This window comes from Macrotis lagotis, chromosome X (genome assembly GCF_037893015.1).
Source record: "Macrotis lagotis isolate mMagLag1 chromosome X, bilby.v1.9.chrom.fasta, whole genome shotgun sequence".
In the NCBI taxonomy this organism is placed as follows: Eukaryota; Metazoa; Chordata; class Mammalia; order Peramelemorphia; family Peramelidae; genus Macrotis; species Macrotis lagotis.
The window spans coordinates 460493647-460518158 of NC_133666.1; the positions used below are offsets into that span (position 1 = coordinate 460493647).

Below are 24512 nucleotides of genomic sequence, written 5' to 3' on the forward strand. Positions count from 1 at the left end.
AATTCCAGGGAAATTAACAGTTTTGTCCCCCTTACCATACACAGGAATATATGAAAACGATGGTGAGAGAATAGTTAGTATAGGTGACCAATATGTGAACTCTAACAGCCTTGGTTTCATGGGAAAGAATAAAAAAAAGTCACAGTAACCGTGGTTTCTACCAACAAGGCCTGAAAGGAAAATTGGTTATTGTAAGAGTTAATGGATGGGTGGACAAGTATAAAGACCCTCACTATAGATTATTAAGGGAGTGTATCAAAGAACATTACTTACACAGAAAATATAAAAAACTTTCCATTAAAAGAATTGCTTAATTAGTAACTTTAAATGAATTAACAATTATACAATGTAGTAATAAACTAGGTAACAGGTTGAGGTCATCATGGTCTGAGTAGGGATAAAAAAATCAATTAACTATATGATTGTTAATTAAACTTGTAATCACATGATTAAACTTGTAACCACATGAATTATATGATTAATGATGAAAATTGTACACTTTTGTAACCAGGGAAATGATCTCAGCTTGCTTGCTTGATGCATACATGATTCTGAGACTATAAAAATAAATCCAAGCAGCTGAGTCAGTCAACCTGCTTCTGCCTTTAACCCCTATGTTGACTCAACTCATTTCTCGGATTCTATCCCTCCTGTCAGGTTTCAAGGAACCCGCGGAGGCTGGACCCCCGCTCATCAGAAAAGGATTTCAGAGGCTATCTAGGCCTTTCTTCTCATTTTACAGGAGAGGAAATAAGGGCCTAGAGATGTTAGATGACTTATTCAAGGTCACAACTGAAAAGCAACAGAGATTGGATAAACTCAGGTATTCTGATTCCTTTTTTCCTCTTTACCACAATGACTCACAAAATTTGAAGCTGAATCTTAATTAGTCCAATGAGAGTAGGCAAGTAATTACCTCTCTGAATCTCAATTTTATCAGCAATAAAATGGTAATACTCCTTCTTGCATTATCCTTTTTCTAGTGTAGTTGAGAGGTAAGCACTTTGTAAGCTAAGCCAGGATTATATAAAGTGAACTCTTATCAGTGATATACTGATAAATATTTGGCAACTGGTTCTCCCCCCAAAACTGGGACATTTTACAGTTTAATCTGCACTATGAACATTTTCTTCCACCTTTAGACTAGATAATCAATAAAGCAATAAATCAAGCCCTGATTTATTAGGTAGAAATACCAAATAGAAAATTTAACAATCAGCTCTTTTGAGCCAGTATGAGCTAACAACATTATACCCCTGGCTATTATTTTTATTATTACCAACAATGTTATATGACTAATTATTTAAATAATTATTATATGTCTATTTAAAAGGTTATTATTATTAATATATTTCTCTGCCCCTATATTTTTTTTGTTGGTAACATTTCTTTTTAAAAAAATTTTATTTATTTAAGATAATGGGGTTAAGTGACTTGCCCAAGTTCACACAGCTAGGTTAAGTGTCTGAGGCTGGATATAAACTCAGGTTCTTCTGACTCCAGGGCCCGTGCTCTATTCAGCACCACCTAGCTGCCCCTGTTGTTTATATTTCTCTAGTAGGAGGAGAAGAGGAAATCAACAGAGAAGTTGAGAAGCACATTTTGTTAGGATATTGGGACAGATAATTGCCACAAAGATCAAGATTACAGAACATGGAACATGGCTAGCTTCATGGGGGAGTTTTAACTGCTGTATAGGAATTGGTACAAGAAGAAACTGATATAACAGAAGAATAGTAGGAGTAGGTCAGGACAAATAAGAAAACAATAGAAAAGAAATGAACAAGAAGGGAGGAAAGAAAGGAGACATCAGAATTTAAACTCTACTAAATCATGATGAACTTGAGATTTATACCTAGGAAAGAAAAAAACAAAAAGCAAAGACTAAAGCCATAAAAACAAAATTTAGGAAAGAATAAAAGCATTTTTCTTTCCCCCCCCCCCCCACTGATGAGTACTCCTTTTAGAGAATAAGTGGGACCTGAAGTCAATGTATGTATTTTCTCTGCTTTCCACTGAGCTTCGAGGAATGATTAAAAACAGAACATTGTATTGGAGACGGTTTAGGCAGGAAACTAATGGATGAATAAGACAAATGACTCGTCTGATGAGAGAAGGATAATAATCAATTTAGTATTTTTGGTATATAAAGAAAGTAATCTCTGCACAATAATTTTATGAGGAAGGCAGGGCATATACTGAGATGATCAGAGGAAATACAATGATACAGCTAGTGAGCACTGGAATAATTAAGACTTCCAAGTTTAGCGTATTCTTTCAATTCAATCTTCTGTGCTCATATTGGTTGGATCAGCCCTAGTCAAACATACTGTAGTTGACCCCAATATAGTAATGCCATTTTTGTCCTTTTCAAGGATAGAAAACCAACCAACCAACTAACCAATTAACCAACCAATTATTCAAATTCTTCACAATTAATAGACCTGTATGTGAGTGTGCACATAAGGATATTCTTTAGAAATGAATGAAAGCTATCAAAAGACAGGGTTCTTTTTGGGTGGCTAATGGAATGCTGTGATTGAATGACATGACTTATAGCTCAAATGTCAGATTAGATTATGTAGACTTTATAAGTACCTGCTCCTTACTATATGGATTAATCACAAAATCACAGAAGTCAAAAGTACAAGTGCTCTATCAATGAAAGTCCAGGTGAGGATTTACATGGACTATGCCCTCTTTTTCCCACTTTAGATACATTCAAGTCTTGTCTAGTTTCCCCTAGGGCTTCAGGGCTTAGAACAGAGCTTTGCAAATCTGACCTCATAGTTTGTTGCCAAAGAGGTGGATCATGGGGGTGCAGGTGAAGAAGTCACCTTTATATTCATTTAACTAATTTTATCTTCTACCTCCTAGACTTTTTCCAGATGCAGCCAAACCCCTAAGTTCTAGGAAGGAGCAAAGCTCCTATTTTCAGGTCCTATTCAGTCCTTATGGTTCCTTTTAATATCAGGAGCCCTTGGCAATCCAGGTTATATCTGGATCCAGCCTTGAATGCTAGTACTAGGAATGAGGGACAAACATTGATGCTGAGTCCCTGGGAAAAAGTGAAAAATGAGAGCATTAGAAGAATGCAATGGGAGCCTTACATGGACAGAGACATAGGGAGAACATTGCTGTGGGGTAAGGAGATGGGACAATACACTGGAATAGCAGTAATTCTTCTTAAGCCTCTGAGACCACATTTACTGCACGAACAAACATATGTGCACAGATATACCTAGGAATGGTTTACTTTTTGATTTTTCCTTTTCCTAAATGAGTCTTGTTTTGCTATAAATTACTTTTGTGGTTCTTGCCTCTGAATTCCCCTTAAGAGCAAAAATGTGCATCTGGACCCATCAATGTGAGGAATGAACTCAAGCATCTAGGGAGGTCCAGGCCAAATTTTTTTCTGCTTAACAAAGAGGTTATATCCTCTTTGACCAGTGGGTCTGCTCTTGAGCACTCAACCTCTGACAATCTTCTTGCCAAGGCAGGAGAGTTGTCAAAAATGATTGTCTGATTGCCACACTAAATACAGTATAAGATATTGTAGAAAAAATTGGCAGCAGCTAGCTGTAACTACTATCAGAAGCCTTCTGACTCAACACCTTAGTTTATAATGGTGCAAGGATGAAGAAACTCCCAATATGCATTCGCCTGAGGCTTCATCAAATTTACCTTTAGTCCCAAGTCTTTCCAATTGCATAATAATTTACTTAGGTTCATCAACATATTATTTTTCAAGCCTACAGAAGGTTCTAGACAGAATGATTCATAAAGATAATTATTGAAATTATCATAGCAAATAATGCAGTGTTCTTGCTCTGGATCTTTCCTTCTAGATCATTTATTATTTCTTTTAGCTCCTATATTCTCCTCATCTAAGTTATCAGGGATTTAATAATAAGGTAAGTCTAGTTAAGACATGGTAGATTTTCTTTTGGGAACCCCTGTGTTACATAAACAAACACACAGACTTCCAATGTGTACATACATAACCCACAGCTCCATTTCTGTAGTGGACTTAGGTGTCATGGTAACCTGCTAGGCTCATTTCATGGCTTCAGTGACTAAGAACTACCAATTAAAAAAATGCAGCTTGCTTGTCACCACCTGTATACAGTAGTGGGAAAGGAAATGTTCTTTTATTTTTAATGAGATCAGATGCTTTCAAATAAAACAATACTGAAATGAATCTGCCTTCTGTCATAATAAAATAAAACCTGCAACATTCAGGAACAAAATTCCTTTATCATTTCCTTAGTTCTTATTTTCTGGTCCACCTATGTGGTTCTATTGAGTTCTGATTAAGCCTTTTATATTTAAAGAAGGATTAACTGATATTTTGTGAAAGAAAAGATTGGGGGTCAGGTGTGCAAAAGCATAGCAGTCCTAAGGTATCCATCATTTAATTAATTTATTTTTGAGCTCCTCTAGATTCTCTTTTACAATTAGGAAACACACACACACATACACACACACACACACACACACACACACACACACACACAATTCTTATAACAAAGAAGCACAATCAAGCAAAACAGACCCACACATTTGGGTAACCCTCTTTTATTTTTAAATTAAAGATGGAATTGAGGGATTGACACTATTAACAAGTGTTAAATGTATCTGTAGAATTTTGAAAGACCTTCCCACATGCACAACACTCTGATAATCCTTTTTCCCTGGGTTTGCTTCTGTGATTGGAATGGGCAGCAAGGTTAAGAAGACTCAGAGAGGGAAGGGGAGATGAGCTGGGGCAGTGAAATAGCTATAGACTTAGGAGCAATGTTTTGGCACTAGAATCTCTTTTGGAGGAAGGGAATTATTTAAAAAAATGAAAATGATCCCAACCAAAAATTCAGATCTTAAGGTCAGCTGGGTCTAAAGTATATTTCATCAGCACAAGTGGATGTTGAACTTCTCAAGAGCCCAGGAAGTGCATCCCAAGAAATAAGTTTCTAAGTTATGTCTTCCAGTCTGGAGTTCTATGAATTTGCCTCACCAGCTTTGTGAGGTAATCAATCATCCCCAGCTTTGAAATGATCCCACCTTGTTCCCTTGTAGAAAAAATTGGCAGCAGCTAGCTGTAACTACCATCAGAAGCCTTCAAGCCTTACCAGTGCTGCTCTGAATGGTCCTCACGGTGGTGGTTGTTCGGGGTGGGGATGAAGATCTCAGGGACACACATTCATCATCCTGGGAACAGCCCTTCTCAATTGCCCTCACATAGCTGTGGCTCCTCATGCGGAAACATCCTGGCATTGGCAGGTCCAGGGCTTCTACTGCCTGAGATTCCAGTTCACTGAATACAGACTCACACACAGACTCAAACTGACCATTGACTTCCATCTCGCTCACCTGCAGGAGAAGAGAGAGTGTTTACTCTAATTGAGGGGGCACAAGACCCCAGGCCTCCTAAGTCCCAAGCCATCAGAAAGCTGACTCTAGAAGGTTTTTTACCATCTGGAAAGGTTGTGAGTGTGAGCTTAGTGTCCCAGGAGCAGGTTAAGTGACTTTCAGAGACACTGTTCAACCATACAGTTTTCTATGCATTAATGAACTTATTTTGGCCACATCAACCCCAAAAGACTGCCGACTAAGTTTAAAGGGAGTGTAGAATGTGTCTGAGGGGAGAGTCCTAATGAAATTATAGCTCCTTAGGGCAGCTAGGTGGCACCTTGGACAGAGCACTGACTGTGGAGTTAGGAGGACCCGAGTTCAAATCTGAATCAGACACTTAATAATTGCTTAGCTATCTGACCCTTGGGCAAGTCACTTAACCCCAATGCCTAAAATAAAAAAAAAAAAATTATAGCTCCCTTAAATATTGAACTGAAAACATGGAAGAATCAAAAAGGGAGAAGGGATGAAGGGGAAAGGAGAGGAAGAAAAAAGAGGAGGGAGAGATTGAGAAAGGATAGAAGTGAAAGGAAGTGAGGAAGAGGTAGATACAAGGGATAATGGATGCTTATACCATGTGTTTTTGGTAAATTCTAGGTATGCAATACAATTGCAGGCATAGGGACTTGCATAGGGATAATCATGAAAAAGAAAATTAAGTTACTCTTATGCTAAATTAAAAATTTTAAATATAATATTCTCCTTGAAATAAGAGTGAAGATGGAAGGAGATGGAAGTAGGCACTGAAGTGGGGCCCAGGAAGCCATTTTGCATACTTCACCATATTGTCGGACACCAGTTCAAATAGATGGATTGACCTTTTCTTATCTACAGACACAATATTCAGGAAGGTGAAGGCATTTATATATAGCTTCAACTTGAATTTCTTTGTGAATGAGGATAGATGACAAGACTTGAACATTTGAATTTATTATGCAAACTTGTTTGTTCTTTGTTCTCAAAGAGGACCAATGACATCAGAAGGATGATGTCTTGACTTGCAAGTGAATTATATTTAAGTGAGGAAGAACTGTGTAAAGTCATCGGTCTCATTCTCTACTCCAGGATCTTCTGGTTCCAGTGGCAAGATAGAGATCAGAGTAATTGGAGATGGCCCTGGATGCAATGGGAGACCTTGACCTTTTTAAGCTAAGGTCTTTCCCAGCCATTCAGTGTTTTTCGACTGGGTAAGAAATGAGGAAAGAGATAGCTAAGTTTGCCTGTTCAAAAAAAAAAAATCAAACTGGGAGAAGAACCTCAGAATTTCTGACAAGAACAGGAACAATACATTCACTCTGAGTCATCAAAACCCAAACAATGACCAAGTGAGGCTTGGGCTGAAACCTATTATTGGTCAATCTATAAGAGCCAAAGTGTTTTGAGATTAAGGTCTAGTGACTCCATTTGAATCCTAATGGACTTTATCAAGGCTTAGTTTTCCAGAGCTCTATTTCAAGAAATCATACTTGAAACTACATAGAAGAAAAGAATTAATTGTCCCAGTTTTTTTTAAAACGATAAAATAAATAAGTAGGGAAGTTAAAAAAAGGCCAAGGTCTCCTATTGCATCTGGGCTCATCTCAAGTTATCTTGATCTATGTCTTGTCCCCAGATCCATTAGGAAGAGTGAGGCTGATGTCTTTGCACAGCTCTGCCTCACTTAAATCCAATTCACTTGCAAATCTAACATGACCCTCTTGAAGTCATTAGTCATCTTTGAGAAGAAAGGACAAACAACAACAAACAATGCAAATTTAGAAAAAACTTCTTTGATTCTTTATATTTAGTATACCCCCTTAAAGGGGGAGAAATAAACCCCATGATTGGAGGTCTTCAAGTAGAGGGTAGATGACCACTTTGGGGGCATGTTACAGTGGTGAATCCTTTGTGTGTGAATTGTTGCTGAAATTCCTTCACAGAATTCTAGGATTCTCTAAAAAGTGGGGGGTAGCCATTTTATTATCTTAAAGGAAAGGACTTGTACATAATTAGAAACCTCTCCAAACTTCAGAAAGAGGTTGAACTTCAGTGATCCTGTGATCCCAGATATTATTTTTCACTCCTACCACCTACTATTTCAGAACTCTGGTTTTGAATCAGATGCTGGTACCATGATTAAATTGCATAGCACTCATTTTGTATGGGAACCATTTGATTTGGACAAGTCACCATTTTTGGGAAGGAGCTCACTTTGTATTTGGGGCCTATAGGCATATATTATTAACTGCAATATTTTTCACACCCTTTCTCCCTCCATTTTTAATGGGTTTTCTGATCTTTCATTTGCTCCCTCCAGATTTCTTTGCTAAACTTTCCTTGTTTGGTGACCTTGTAATTACAAAATCAGATAGTTTCTCAGTACGTGATAGTTCTCACCCTCTTAAACCAAAGGCACAGATAAAACTGCTATTTGAATAGTTCATAATGGTTCTCGGGGTAGATGATTAGAAAGGGTTTCTTCTTTCCCTCCATTTCCTCTCCCACCTCCAGGATATATCCTCTAACGTTCTGATTCTAAAAACAGTAGGAAGAAATAAAATTATCTTTTAATTGGAGAATGGTGGATGTTACACAACAATTTTTTTCTACCACATTCGCATCTATTCCTTTCCCTTCTCTCCAGCCAATATTTCTTGCTTTTGACAGACAAGAAAACACTGGAAAATAAGCACTAAACTAGGGCCTAGTTTGACTTGGATGATAGCCAGAGATGACTTGCCTAAATATTTAATCCAAATAAATTCTTCTGTTTGGATGAAAGTTATAGTATGCTAGTGAGTGTATGTATGTGTTTTGGTCATTTGCTAAACAGTCTTTTTCAGAAGTGTCTGGTTTTTATGAGATATTGATATAGAAAACAAATGATCAGTTATTTTAGACCAATTTCTTGATTTATAATTCCTTCAAGGAATTGGACACTGCAATGTTATAGAAAATAAAATAAAATGCAATTGAATTCTATATTCCTATTGCTGATGGTAAATTTGTAATATGTTGAGGATGATTGTGGAGGATCTCTATCATGCTAGAAATCCAACTACTTATTAATGAGCCTCTTGGGTGTCCAGTACAACTTTAGGCATGGGGACTTTCACTGGGGCAATCATCCTCTCAGTGATGGTGATGTCACAACTAGGAAAGAAAACAATAAAATCATTTGTGAAATTATTGGCTTGTTTGAAAACTGAATAAGACTGTGAGAATCATTTACCATCACATGCCCATTTAGAATAAACCCTTTTCTTGTATTTTATTTGTGGCACAAATAATTCTTCAGTTGAAATGGGCCTGTCAAGGGCCAACATCATATGTTAATACATCTTACACCATGTATCTCAACACCATCATTTCCTTTATGTCTCATTAACATGTCACCTGAGGGGAAATACTGCCTATAGTAAGGTCAGGAATAACAGTTTATGAAATAATAGCAAGTAAGTGGTGTGGCTAATGTTTCCTAGGGGAAATTGCATATTTTTCTTTGGGGGAAAATATCCCAATGCTCTAAATATAGTAACATAGTCAGAGTTGAGTCATAAAATACATAAATATTTTTCTGAGCAAAATTTCCCAAAATTGCTGATGTATTTTGCAAGTATGCCAACTAGGTTTAGAGGGTCTATTTTGACAGCTTTAGATTATATGTCTGCCCATTGTGTTGTACTTTCTAAAAATATTTAAATGACGTTAATATTTTATTGCACATAAAAAAACAAAGCCAAAACAAAATACATTTATAAATTGCCCCCATATACTCTGACAGTTTGCTATACTTTGGAAGGAGATGATATGCAATAGACAAGATATCTTGGCTAATTGTTAACCAGAAGTATAGCCTTATTTAGTAAATATATAATGTTAAGATATTTTAGTTCAGCAAATCCTCTCATATTCAGCTTATATAGGTACCTTACCTATTAAGTTTTTCTTGGTTCTTTTTTTGTCCTTGGGAACTCTCTCTTGTCTTCCTAGCTTTGCTCATAATTCCTTACTTGGTTGCTCCTATCTCAGATATCAGGGATACGGTAAAGAACAGTGGAGTCTCATTGAAACTAATTTTCTTTTTAAAGGACTTTGTTTTCGGTGCTTTTATTATCATTCCATACATCCCTCTCTGTCTGTCTTTCTGTCTCTCTCTCCCTATCTCTTTCTTCCTCTCTTCCCCTTGTCCCTTCTCTGCTTTCTCTTTCTCTTTGTCTCTGTACTGTAATCCATCTCTCTCCTTCTCCCCACTTCTTCCTCCCTTCCCTTTCCTCCTTGCTTTGCTCTTTACTCTAATTCTGTAGGGACATTCAGTAGCTCCAATTTTTTAACCTCACAAAAGAGAAAACTAAGGCATCCTTCCTATTCTATCCCAATAAATTCCACTCATTTTGGTTTATGCTCTTTCCTTAGTTTGCAATTCCTTTCCACTTTTTTTCATCAACTTAAATTCTTTCTGTCATGTAAAATCTATATCCCCCCCCCCCAATAAAACATTCTCTCTATTCTAATCTACATTGGATCTTTCTTCTTTTTGAAGTCCACTGTACTATTATTTGTCCTATATTTTGGAGGAGGAGCAGAAGGATCTTATTTCTATTGTGTCTTGTATTATCCTTTAGTGGTTTTTCTTTCTCCAACTAGACTGTAAAGATTTAGAGGATAAGAAATGAGAACAGATACTTCTCTTGTGTTTTTCTCAGTTCTGAGCATTATGTATTAGTTTTGGAACCATAGAAAACCTTCAATAATTCCTTATTGAATTGAACTTTAGTTGAACTTTTGTCTTTCTCAACACGTTCAAAGACTACCTGAAATAAGAACCAGGTCAAGGAGAAAAAAGTGTTCAATTTTTTATGAGAATTATAAATATAATTTAAATTAGTGGTATAAATTGAAATTCAAGGCCAGTAAGCAAAATTTTGGAGGCAATTAGGTGGCTCAGTGGATAGAGTACTGGGTTTGAAGTCAATTCTTATGTACTCTCAGACACTTACTGTGTAGCCTTGGGCAAGTCACTTAACCTCTGTTTCCCTCAAATGTACCAGAGAAGAAAATGGCAAACCACTACTATTTCTTTATCAAGAAAAGTTCATGTCTGGGGGTCAGGAAGAATTAGACATAACTAAATGACTGACCAACAGTAACAAAGCAACATTTTGAAAAAAAAGTCTTACTGTATCCCACTGCCCTAGGAGTGACATCCTCTCAGATTTTCCAACATTGTAGGGAGTTGTCAGAGAAGACAGAATCCTTCCCTGAGTCTCTAGCTCACCTGGCTGATTGTGCTCATGGCTCTCATGTAGCTCTCATTTCTAGAGCGAAATTTTGGGGAGGTGAGAAGTCCTGCAGGGTCCAGGCTATCCAAGCTCCTGTTGATTGAGACTTCACTCACTGCTCTCAGGTAACTGTGGCTCCGGATCTGGAGTTTTGGGGAATGTTCATTGGATATCCTGGAAAAGAACAATGGGAAAGATATAATTGGTCATTTCCCCAAATTTATGTAATTACAAGGCCAGTAAATGGTGGCTAGAGTTATAGAGTTTCTGTCATTTGGTACTAGTCCTACCTTAGCCATTTAGGAAGAGGGCTACTCATAGGGTGAACAGGGCTAGGCATCTCAGAGGACAGACAAGAATCTGTCAGATATATTGTGGGGCAATCTCCATGTTTGCACTTTTTCAGCAGGTGAAGGATGGCTCTACTTGGCTTCCCTAAGAATTCTTTTCAATTATGCAAGACATCTTACCATATTAATCATATCGTAAAAGAAGACATAGATCCAAAGGAAAAAATACAGAAAGTGAAAAATAGTATGTTTTGACCTGCATTCAGACTCACTTCTTTCTATGAAGATGGATAGTATGCTTCATCATAAATCCTTTGGAATTGTCTTGGATCATTGTATTGCTGAGAATAGCTAAGAAATTCACAGTTGATTGTTGTACAGTGTTGCTACTTTTATGGATAACATTCTCCTGGTTCTGCTTACTTCACTTTGCAGCAGTTCCAGTTTTTTTTTTTTAATCTGCCTGCTCATCAAGAAGCAGAACTTGATGGACCAAAAAAATACCCTAAACCTTTCTTATGGTTTTTACTTTACATTTATATTAAATAATTTTTTGAAAGCTATCAAATTTAAGTAATGTCTACTGATATTAATTAAATAACATATTCATTAAATACAATCTTTTGGAATATGATTTGGTAGTACTCTAAACACTAAAACTATTACTTAATAGAAGTTGAAAATATTGGGTGTGCATCCTTAATTTCCAAAGACAGAACATAAGAAATCAGTTCTAGGACTATATCACTAAGCATTACCTAATGCAGTAAGGCAATCTTTATGTTCAGTTGCAATTATTTTAAAAAATGAGACTGAAATTGTCATTATTATGTAATTTATGTGACATTTATTTTGGAAAAACACTTTCAATGCTTTGAAAAAACGGAAAGTTAAAAAGTTGAAACATTTTTCCTATTACTTCTAGGATCATGCTGGCATAAAAACTCTGGTCCTGTGTGTGTGTGTGTGTGTGTGTGTGTGTGTGTGTGTGTGTGTGTGTATGTTTATGTGTGTATAATTTCATATTGCCTCCTTTAGTTTTATTTTGAGACCCAAAGGGGAGTAGGACTTTCACAGAACAAAGCTTCTTACAATCCTCAAACATTAGAAATATCTGTACTCAGTTTTATAAAAATCAAAATTAAAAAAAATCCATCTATAATATGACACCTTAAGAAGAAAATCAACTTCTATGTTAGAGATACCAGTCAAATCCTGGCTGTTGGCAATAAACATATTGTTGATATTAATATTAATATCAAAAGGATGATCACATAACCTGATTTAGAACTGTATGGAATTTGAAAGGATTGATTTAACCAAGATCTACAAAGGTAGACATGGAATTTGAATCCAGGACATCTAATTCCAGGACTAATAACTTTTTGACAGTTCTACAATAACACTAAGACATTTCAGTCTCATTTTAAAAATAATTGCAACTGAACATAAGGATTGCCTTACTACATTAGGGAATGCTTAGTGAGATAGACCTAGAATTGATTTCTTATGTCTTTGGGAATTAAGGATACACTCCCAATATTCTTAACTTCTATTAAGTAATAGTCAGTGTTTAGAGTACTACCAAACTATATTCCAAAAGGTTTTATTTAATGAATATGTTATTTAATAAATATCAATAGACATAATTCAGTAGCAATAGTTAAATTTGATAGCTTTCAAGAAGTTATTTAATATAAATGCATTCATTAATAGGCCAATCAAAAATAAAAGACACAACAAAGTAACATCCAAAGTAAACTTTTGCCTATTACTGACATATCAGAAGGACTGATTAATATTAGAAAACTTTCTTCAAGTTCTACCAATGTTCTGGTAGCTACTAAATAAGAGAAACTTTCTCTTATGCCATACAAGTATTTTTCATTCACTAGATAGATATCTTGCAGTGATCCAGACTTAGTTATTGGGTGAGTGGCTATATTGATAACCTATCCTCCTCCCCTTACAAAGCCAAACCAAACTCAACCATAGTCACATAAATTTACAGTCTGCTTTTAGTTTTATATTAAACAAGATCTCAGTTTTGGAAAAATTGACTAGCAGGGGTACTATGTAGAATTCTTTTTCATCAAAGGACTCAAACTTTAGATGATTAAAGTTTCTTCAGTGGTTCTGTCATTTGACACAGAGCTGTGAGAATTCTATCATAAGTAATGAGGTTATTCTGGGTGGGCATGAGGCCAGAAATGATCACAGCCATCATTTCATAAATGATATGTATTACAGTTACAGAAATGAAGGTCACAGCTCTTTAGAGAATGAGCAGTGACCTGATGGATACTGCTATGATGTGCAGTTATAGCTATCTTTTGCTGTAGCTTACCTGTTAGGCAATAAAGCTTAACCCCACCATTTCCAACACAGAAAGAGTTTGAGAAGGATTGAATCCCTCTTCTTTAGAGAATCATCTCTTTTAAAAAGATGTTCACTTAATATATATATATATATATGTATAATAAATTCTTTTTTTTGTGCTTTTAAAGAATGATGCTGGACATATCTTCCTTTCCCCTCATTATTATTATTATTCCCCTTATTATGGAAAAAATGCTTTAAATGCTTTGAAAGAATGGTAAATTAAAAAGTTGAAACTTTTTTCCTATTATTTCTGGGATCATGCTGGTATAAAAAAAAACTCTGCTCTCTCTCTCTGTTTTATACGACCTTGTATCATTTCATAATGCCTCCTTTAATTTTAATTTTGAGAACCAAAGGCCAGTAGCACATTTAGAAGCTGTTAGGATGTAGAGAACTTTTCTATGAGCTTTGCTTTACCAGATTTTGAAAGACATAAAATTTAGATTGGGCAATAAGGGAAGGCAGTGGAGAGGTTTGACCTTAACCACAGTACTTTTATAAAAAATGTGTTGCTTTTCTTGCTCTCTCTTTCTTCCTTTCTCTGCTTCTCTCTGTTCTCTCTCTCTCTCTCTCTCTCTCTCTCTCTCTCTCTCTCTCTCTCTCTCTCTCTCTCTCTCTCTCTGTCTTTCTCTGTCTCTGTCTCTCCTCGCTCTCTTTCTGATTGTCTGTCTGTCTGTCTCTGTCTCTTTCATAAACAACTATGATTTAAATGGAATAGGATTACATGAACTTTCATATGGTTTCTTTTTCATGGTAAAGGGTTTGGAGAATGTGTAACTTGGTTGGTTTATGGTTGTATGTGGGTAGGAGGGGAGTAGAAGAAAAATATGATTTTCTTTCTTTTTCTTTCTTTTCATTTTAAGGTTGCTATTGTTAAAGATACCAGCATCAGGGTTTTTCTATTCTCTTATTTGCTCTTGTGGGAGTAGATTGTGCTCTTTCCCCAGTTATCTAGTGTGTAATTTATTCATAGCTTGATTCTCTGAATTTCTAAAGGCAAAACTTACACTGAAGTGAGAGACTTCTGTTTTTCATTAGGAATGAAATGAGGCCCCTTCTCTTGGACTGGTTCCATCAGAACAAAGCTTCCCAATGATTGGCAGCACAAAGCTGGGAAGACTTCTGTATGGCACCATTGCTGCTGGGATAGGTGATATTTCTTGGAATTGGGATATCACCAGCTTTAAGGGCTAAAACAATTGCACTTCTAGAGTGAGGCAACACATTTTTGAAGATTACAACTAATTTAGCAATATGACCCAACTATTATTCGTTCTAGTTGCATCTTTTAACTGTCTGTGTTTTTTATGTTTAGCTGGAGACTCAACTTTGTGAAGATTATTAATTCATTTTTTTAGATAAGTTCCTTGAGGGCAGGGGACTCTTTCATTAAATTTAATTAACAATATTTATTGAACAGTCACTATTGCTTTTTGTTTAAATTTTTTAAATTTAAGGCAATGGGGTTAAGTGGCTTGCCCAAGGTCATCTAGCTAGGTAATTATTAGTGTCTGAGTCTGAATTTGAACTCAGGTCCTCCTGACTTTGGGACCCGTGCTCTATCCACTGTGCCACCTAGCTGCCCCCACAGTCACTATTGCTAAGGAACAATACAATGGATTCTGGGGGTACATAGACTCAAGTAAAACCATCATTTGCCTCAAAGAGTTTGTGTCCTCCAGGGAATGGAATTTGCAGAGAGCTAGTGAGAATGAAAACTGTGGAGAGAGTGGGTGCTAATAACTGGAGAGAAAAAGAAAGGTTTCAGGGAGAAGGTCTTGAAGAAAGTTAAGGATTCTGAGGGGGGGTGGAGCTGAATTGAAGTTTAGGAATGGAGAACAGTTGCTTAAACAAATTTATAAGGTTGGAAAATGGAGCATCGAGTTTGGGGAATGAATAGTTATTTCACTTTTGAATCTCTAGTGCCTAATCTAGTACTTTATACAGGGTAGATACTTGATAAATGTTTGTGGAATTTTATCTATTCATGAATCCCAAATGGTACAGTGTCAAGAGCACTGCTCCTCAAGTCAGAGAACCAGTGTTCAAATCCCTTCCTGCTCTGTTAAATTTATCTTAATTACTTGTATTATTTTCACATCATGAACTATGAAGTTGATTTGAGAGTGGCTTCTTACAGCTAGCTCTGGAGACCAAAATAGCTGGTTAGGCTTTTGTCAGGATTAGAACTCAGTTCTCCTGTCACATAGTCCATAGGCATTCTTATGTATATAACATTTTACCATGTGTTATATCTGACTCATGAGTCTTCTCTTAATAGTAGACTTTATAAGGGCAAGAAGTATGGCTGATTTTCTTCTTGGTAGTATATATGATGGATAACAGCTCAGTGCATTTCAAACTTATTAGAGTGAATTTACTTGACCACTACCTCTCTGACAATACTAATCATATTCAATCGACAGATATTAACTGAGTATCTGACATGTGCAAAGTACTAATAATGACCAATTTTGGTAATTCTAAGGGTTTTGTCCATTCTGAAGTTTTAAAGAACAAAATGAGGAAAAAAATATATGACTATATATTCAGAGACATAAAATAACATGTTTAGGCAAGGTAAGGTTATCTAGCAGGCAGAAATTTTTTCTTTTTTTCATATTTTTAAGGCAGTGTGGTTTAAGTGACTTGCCCAAGGTCACACAACTAGGCAATTATTGCCTGAGGCCAAATTTGAACTCAGGTCATTCCTGACTCCAGGGCTGGTGCTCTATCCATTGCACCACCTAGCTGCCCCCTAGCAGATAGAAATTTGACCTCAAAGATGCAAAGACTTGGTTTTAGTTTCTGCCTTAACTAGCTACAATATGTAACCTCTCAATATTCCAGATTGCCTCTGAGACTGTAAGGTATATTGTCAGAGAAAAACTGTTCAACAACGAGTTGAAATCACTGGTTCAGTTACTATTCCTATCTACTGCCCCAAACAAAATAAAAGTAAAACAAAACAAAGTAAAATAAAACACCTATCATCCAGCATCTCCTTGAATATTTCCAGTGACAAAGAAATCATTTACCTCATAAGGAAGTAAAGTTCCACTTTATAGCTGATGAATATTTATATAAAGGTTAAATACTTATCTCAGTCTACTCACAGTAACCTGGCACTTTGGGTAGATCTAATCTTCTTTGGGTACCTCAACCTGTACTATTGATAGATCAGTAGATTAGGTGAAATTGGCTTCTCTTTGTGGGCTTGAGAAGGAAATCACATGTTTTACACTCAAAAATTTGTTTGACACAGGTTTCTTTTTCTAATTTTAAAAATATATTTTATGGACATCATGTCTTTATTATCAATCCTTTCTAGATTAAATCTTCTTTTAGACAAATAAAAATAATTAAGCAAAAACATCTGCTACAGAAATATTATCTGACAATGTATATAATATTCTGTTCCAGTGGTTTCCACCTCTTTTTCTCTTCTTTCTTTAACTTTTGGCAGAAGGAGTTAGTGTACACAACAGAGAGCCACATAGCACAATTCTTACAAGTCCCAAAGCGGGAACATTTATGTAAAGATCCTGAGTGTCAAATATCAGAGGTCTGCATGAGTATAGAAGTGGCAATGCTCATAAACCACCATATAGGATTGATAAAGCATCTCATAGACTCCTAGAATAATAGAACTGCTCATTGAAATTGGATCCTAATCTAGTTTCTGCTTTGTCCTTCCAACTCACAGGCTTTGATTTTCAGAATGCAGTCCCAATGAAGTAGTGAATCTGAAGTGCTTTGAAAGCCAGGACATGCCATAAAAATGTAATGACATTTTTATTAAAAAAGCACATGTATTTTTTTTTTACTAAGTAATTTTTAATCTAAGTGATGCAAACCATCACCTTCCCTTTAAATTGTTTGCATTACTTCGTCTCCACTTCATTTTAAAAAGCCCAAGGACAAATGGGACAAAATATAAGGACAAATATGTTTTGCTTTTGATCATAATTGTCTTTTAAAGCAAACAACTCTATTATTTTTGTAGGTTTCCTCTAAACACCGAGCTCTTGAATTTAATTGGATCATAGTTTTTTTTTTAGGTTTTTTTTTTTTAGTTTTTTTGCAAGGCAATGGGGTTAAGTGGCTTGCCCGAGGTCACACAGCTAAGTAATTATTAAGTGTCTGAGGTAGGATTTGAACCCAGGTACTCCTGACTCCAAGGCCGGTGCTCTATCTGCTGCGCCACCTAGCTGCCCCTGGATCATAGTTTTTGTTAATTTGATAAATAAATGAAGGAAAAGAGCAAACTGAGGAAGTCCCAAACAACAGCTTAAGTCGATGTCACCTTCCCCCCTGCCCCTCAAGGAAGGCAGACTCCAAAGTGAGAATGCTACCTGGTGTCCACAGAACTAAGGTAACTGATTTGCATGCTTCTAGAGAGAGGATACAGATTGACAAATATATATTTATAATATCCATGCACAATAGAGTGATTGAAATGACCTTGCCTAATTGTGTTATTACTACTGTGGACAAGGGTGTTTCTAGCATCAAGGAGGTCAGCATCATCCTTCTTTCTGACATGAGCACAATTGTATCTGTTCTTTCAGGTTAATATAAGTAACTGTCAGGGTGCCAAATTGATTCATAGGATTTCAGAGTTGGAAGGAAATTTAGAGGTCACCTAATTCAGGTTTTTACCTAAGTAAAGTAACTGTCCCTTCTACAGTATCATTTACAGATGGTCAATCAAACTCTGCTGTCACAGTTCTAGTGATGAGAGGCTTGCTACTGACATAATAGCCTATTTTGCTTTTTAATAGCTCTTGGCAATAGGAAATTTTTCCTTTCATTGGTTAAAATAATATTCCTTTTAACCTCTACCTGTTGACCCTAATTCTAGAACTAAACAGGATAAGTTGTCTGACTCTTCATGATGCATGGATGATACTATGCCAAACCCTTGTAGCATTTATTATCTTTCACAGTCTGTCCAAGCTCATGTTCATTGCTTCCATGACATTATCTATCCAACTCATCCTCTGCCAACCCCCTCTTTTCCCTCCAATCTTTCCTAACATCACTGTCTTTTCCAATGAGTCTTGTCTTCTTATGTAATCAAAGTATTAAACCTGCTAAGAATAGTTTAAATGAATTTCTTTTGAGTATTGACTGATTTGATCTTGCTGTCCAAGGGACTTTAAAAGTCTTCGCCAGCACCAAAATTCAAGAGTGTTAATTCTGCAGCTCACAGATTTTCTTGTAGTTCAACTATTACAGCCACTACTGGAAATTGCTACTGGAAAATCTTAGTTTTGACTATATGTTGTTGCAAGGTGATGTCTCTGTTTTTTTTTTTAATTTATTTTTTTATTCTCATTTTGTACAAATGTTTTTTTACATTAATAAAATATTCTTGTTTACAAGTAAACAAAATACCCCTCCTCCCCCATGAATATAGATAGACTTGTTTGGGCGAAAAAAGTAAAGGGGAGAGAAAAAAATTAAAATAAAAAAATAATAATAGTAATAATTGTAGGTATGGCCAGGTGGCGCAATGGACGAAGCAACAGCCCTGGAGCCAGGAGCACCTGAGTCCACATCCAGCCTCATAAACCCAACAATCACCCAGCCGTGTGACATGCAAGCCACCCGATCCCCACTGCCCTGCAAAAACCAAAAAAAAAAGAAAGAAAAAAAGACCCAAAATAAAATAAAATAGTAATAATAGTAGGGGTGGCTGGGTGGCAGACAGGGCATCAGCCCTTGAGCCAGGAGCACCTGGGTCCAAATCCGGCCAGACACCCAAAGATCACCCTGCTATGTGGCCCCAGGCAGGCCATCCAGCCCTACTTGCCCTGCACCCTCCCCCAAATAATCATAACAAAAAATGTGCTTGAGTCTTTGTTCCAACACCAACAATTCTGTCATGGGTGGATCTCATTCTTTATGATAAGTCCATCACAAAAACTTATTTCCATATTTTTCCAACGTTGCCATTGCTGATCGCAACTCCCTCCTTTCTTATTTCTCCACTACCATGTACTATATTTTCTCTCTCCTTTCACTATGACTCTGCTGTATGGTCACTGAGTGGAACAGCAGACAGATCCCTGGTCCTGGGGCCAAGAAGCCCTGAGCCCCCATACCATCCCCTAGGCCCAGAATCCACCTGGCCCTGTGGTCCTGGGCAGGCCTTCCATTCCCAGCCCCTTGCAAGAAGTAAGAAAGAAAATGTGTTATATCTGAACACTCTCCCCCCATGGTCCATCCTTTCCTCCTTTATTCACATCCCCACCCCTTCCCCCTGCTCCCCCCTCCTTCTTATTCCAGATGCCTATACCCCATTGAGTATATTTGCTGTTTCCTCTTCTAGCCATCTCTGATGAGAGCAAAGTTTCCCTCATTCCTCCTTGCCTCCCCCCTTCCATATCATTGCAATAGCTCATTATAATAAAAAAAATCTTATGTGAAATATCTTGGACTATTCCCCCTCTCCTTTTTCTTTCTCCCATTCCATTTCCCTTTTTTTTCTATTGACTCCATTTTTACACCATATTTTATCTTCAAATTCAGCTTTCTCCTGTGCTTCAACTATAAAAGCTCTCTCTACCTGCTCTATTAACTGAGAAGGTTCATATGAGTATTATCAGTGTCATTTTTCTATGCAGGAATACATGCAGTTCATCCTCATTAAGTCCCTCATATTTCCCCCCTCTCCTCCAATCTCCATGTTTCACCTGAGTCCTGTATCTGAAGATCAAACCTTCTGTTCAGCTCTGGCCATTCCAAAAGGAGCCTTTGAAATTCCCCTGGTTCATTGAAAGTCCATCTTTTTCCCTGGAAGAGGACATTCAGCCTTACTGGGTAGTTCATTCTTGGCTGCATTCTAAGCTCTCTTGCCTTCCAGTATATTGTATTCCAAGCCCTATGAGCTTCCAATGTAGCTGCTGCTAAGTCCTGTGTGATCCTGACTGCAGCTCCACGATATTTGAACTGTGTCCTTCTGGCTGCTTGTAATATTTTCTCTTTGACTTGGGAGTTCTGGAACTTGGCTATAATATTCCTGGGGGTTGGTTTTTTGGGATCTTTTTCTCGGGGGGCTCGGTGGATTCTCTCCATTTCTATTTTGCCCTCTGCTTCTAGAATATCAGGGCAATTTTCCTGTAGTAATTCTTTGAAAATGATGTCAAGGCTCTTTTCCTGATCATGACTTTCAGGTATTCCAATAATTTTTAAATTATCTTTCCTAAGTCTGTTTTCCATATCAGTTGTTTTTTCAGTGAGATATTTCACATTTTCTTCTAATTTTTCATTTTTTTGGTTTTGAAGTATTGATACCTGATTTCTGGTAAATTCATCAATCTCCCTGAATTCTATTCTTTGTCTGAAGGATTTATTCTCCTCAGAGAGTTTTCTTATCTCTTTTTCCATCTGGACAATTTTGCTTTTTAAACATTCTTCTCCTCAATAACTTTTTGAACTGTTTTATCCATTTGACCTAAGCTGTTTTTTAGCATGCTATTTTCTTCAGCATTTTTTTGGATTTATTTGACTAAGCTGCTGACTTCATTTTCATGTTTTTCCTGCATCTCTCTCCTTTCTTTTCCCAGTTTTTCTTCCAACTCCCTCATTTGATTTTCAAAGTCTTTTTTGAGCTCTATCATAGCCTGAGCCCAGTTTCTGTTTTTCTTGGAGTCTTTAGATGCAGGAGCTTGTGCTTCCTCATCTTCAGACTGAGTATTTTGTTCCTTCTTGGGCTCATTTGCAAAATATTTCTCAATAGTCTTCTTTTTGTTTCTCTGCTTGCTCATTTTCCCAGCCTGGGCCTGGTTTGGGATGTTTCTTGAGCTTTTGGGACACTCCCACAAGGGTCTCAGTGTGTGCAGCTCTGTCCTTCCTCCTGGTCTGTGAATGACCATAAGCGCCCCCCTCTGCCAAGGGGCTGATGTGGGGGGGGGGCTGCTGTTCTATGGGGGGGGCCTAGACTGTGGTCAGGATCTGAATGTGGTCAGAGCCCCAGAGTCCTGTTCCAGTGGCAGAGGACAGAGCTGGGCAGTCTCTCTCTTCACTCCCCTCCCTCAGCTCAATGGGCTCATGCCCTGGGGGCTCCTGCTTATGGGCTCCTCCTGCTTCTGTTTCCTGGATCAGGGCTGGGGAAAGACTATGCTGCTTGCTGTGTGCCCTGAGGGCTGGGCTCCATGTGCTCACTCTGGCTGAGGTCCCCTGCTGTTCCCCCACTTTGTGCCGGTGCTCCTCGGGGTGCAGCGCAGGAGACTCCCCCGCTGCTGTGAGCTGAGACCCCCAGCGCCCTGGGGCTGCCTCCCAGAGGCTGGGGTTCTTTGGCTCTGGTGGGCCACCCCTCTGGTGGGCCGCCTCTCCGACCCCGGGGAGCAGAGCCTTTCTGCTCTTTTCCCGGTTACCTTGAGTAGGAGAACTGCCTCACTGCGTCCCTTTGTGGGTTCTATCTCTCGAACGTTTAGTTAGAGTCCTTAGCTGATGAATTTTATCAGAGAGCTCCTAAGACTCGATCCCTTCTTGTCACCATCTTGGCTCCTCCATCTCTGTTTTTTTAGTATGCTGTCCAGATTTGCTATCCTTTCGAATATTAGAAGCTAGCTAGATATGTCCAAACCAGTACTCTTTTCCAAGGCAAATACTCTTCATTTTGTCACTCATTCCTTATATGACAAGATTTCAAATTCCCTGCCATCCTATTTTCTTTCTTTTAAGTCATGAGAACCAGAGCTAAAATAAATGGTCTGATGAATATATCCTTTATGATCTGGCTTCTGTTCTTACCATTTCATTGAAATTACACTGCTCTTTCTAAAGCTATCAATGAGGGGCAGCTAGGGGGTGCAGTGGATAGAGCATAGGCCCTGGAGTTCAAATCTGGCCTCAGACAGAGGCCTAGCTGTGTGGCCTTGGGCAAGCCACTTAACCCCATTGCCTTGCAAAAACTGAAAAAAAAAAATAAAGTTATCAATGAGTTCTTAATTGCCAAATCTAATGGCTTTTTCTCACTCATTCTTTTTCATTTCTCTTTGACTTTATGGATCACCCTCTTCTTCTTGATAGTCTCTCTTGGTTTTCCTCTTACCTATCTGACTACTCTTTCTCTCTTCTTTGCTGGAACCTCCTCTAGATCATACCTTTATCCTTAGGTGTCCCTCAGGAGTCTATCCCGGGACCCCTTCTCGGGACCCCTTCTCTTCTCCCTCTATACTATTTCACTTGATGATCTCATAAACTCCCATGGATTTAATTACCATTTCTATGTTGATGATTGTAAAATCTGTCCTGATCTAATTTTTATGATGATCTCTAATTTCCCAACTTTAACTGCCTTTTAGATAGTTTAAATTAGATGTCCACTAGACATCTTAAAATCAACATGTCTAAGGGCAGCAAGGTGGCCCAGTGAATAGAGCCCTGGTTCTGGAGTCAGGAGAACCTTAGTTCAAATTCAGCCTCAGACACTTAATAATTACTTAGTTGTGTGACCTTGGATGAATCACTTAATCCCATTGCCTTGTAAAGACCAAAAAAAAATCATCATGTCTAAAACTTTTCACAGGTCAGGACCCCTATTCCCTTGGGACCCTGACTACTCCCTTCTGCCCTGGGATTGTGATCTGGAACTGTTCCTGCTCCCAATGCAGGGAATGCCCTGGAATTTCATTCTTTCCAAGTGTTCAGGCTCCTTACTGTCCTTGGACAAGGCTGCTCCTCACTACCACTTCATAGTTGCACTGTTCTCCTGGCCAGCCCCCACCCCATTGCCTGGAGACCTTTCTATCTTTTCAAGTTGTCCTGGCCCGGAAAAATGACTGTGAACCTCCACCCTCCCTTCCTCCCTCCATCCCTCCTTCCCTCCCCCTCTCCCTTCCTTCCCTCCCTCCTTTTTCTCCTTCCTGCTTTCCTTCCTTCCTTCCTTCCTTCCTTCCTTCCTTCCTTCCTTCCTTCCTTCCTTCCTTCCTTCCTTCCTTCCTTCCTTCCTTCCTTCCTTCCTTCCTCCCTTCCTCCTTCCCACTAAATTCACTATGACCTAGGGAAGGAAAATCATTAGAAACAGCAAAGACTGAGATTGCAAATAACAAAAGCCCAAGGTGGTGGTGTGATGTTACCAGTTCTGGCAATCTATCTACAGGAACCATTTTTATCACCTTATGCTCAGCACATGCACTTAAGTCTTGCAGACTCATGGAATCATAGAATTGGAAAGGCCTTAGAAGATCATCTGATTTCCCTATTTGGGAAATATATATATATATATATATATATAAAATTTTTTTTTTACTATATATATGTGTCTCCTTGCTATAATTGAAACCCATTTTATCTATTTTTTTTCCCCTCTCTGGACAAAGAACAGGAGATTGTATCCTCCTCCAAATACCCTTCATATACATAAGATTTCACCCCTTTTCCTAAACAAAATGGAGTGAAACAACTTCTCAGTTATGGAGAATGTGAGTAAAATGGTTGCGCATCTTGGTTGCTTTAGGAGAATCAGACAGTAGGTAAAGAACAGCATCTGTTTCTATATTCTGACTTGCTCCTACACCCATGAATGTCTGCCAGTACCTCCTTATCACCCACATAGAGGGCCCTGTTGAGAGCTAGAGATGATGACTGAATAAATGTTCAAAAACACACTATCAACCTGCCATATAACATACATACACATAAGTGCATAGCCATTTGCTATATTTTATAGGCAGTTCAGCTACAGAAAGGCAATACTCCTAAAACTTACATGTAGAGAAAATGATTACTCATTCATTTGAAAAAAAGGAAAGAAATGTTAAGAACCATTAACATCATAGATCTTGAATGGAAAGAGTTACCCCCCACATGAGGCAGAAATGGGTTTTTAAATACTTCTCATCAAAATGGAAATAAGTTCACCAATCCATTATCATCATAGTCAAATAGTATTTAAACAACCATGTGTTCTCTAACTAAATCAATTAGCTACAAGGATAGGATCAATTAACAGCTCATAGTTGCCAGCCAAAAGCTTATTCAAAAATGTGCTTAGGTGAGTTCTCATTAAAAAGACCACTTCTATTTAAATTCATTGCTTTTCAGCTATGCTCAGTTACAGTATTTTCTTTTTTCCACACATGACAAATAATTGAAAGAAGATGATTTATTTTCTAAAGGTCAGTTTAACTTTTCAAAGGATAAACACTGGACA

The 24512-nt window shown here is 37.7% G+C and overlaps 1 protein-coding gene across 7 annotated transcripts in view; it reads right to left on the reverse strand.

Annotated features, from left to right (window-relative positions):
• The window catches only part of DLGAP1 (DLG associated protein 1), a 782098-nt gene that overhangs the window by 225048 nt on the left and 532538 nt on the right, over nt 1–24512 (reverse strand). For all 7 annotated transcript variants that reach the window (XM_074203980.1, XM_074203979.1, XM_074203985.1 and 4 more), the window contains 2 exons: nt 10670–10847; nt 5130–5370 (listed from right to left, as the gene is read on the reverse strand). In XM_074203980.1, the coding sequence (XP_074060081.1) occupies nt 5130–5370; nt 10670–10847 (419 nt within the window). The remainder of the gene's footprint in view (nt 1–5129; nt 5371–10669; nt 10848–24512) is intronic.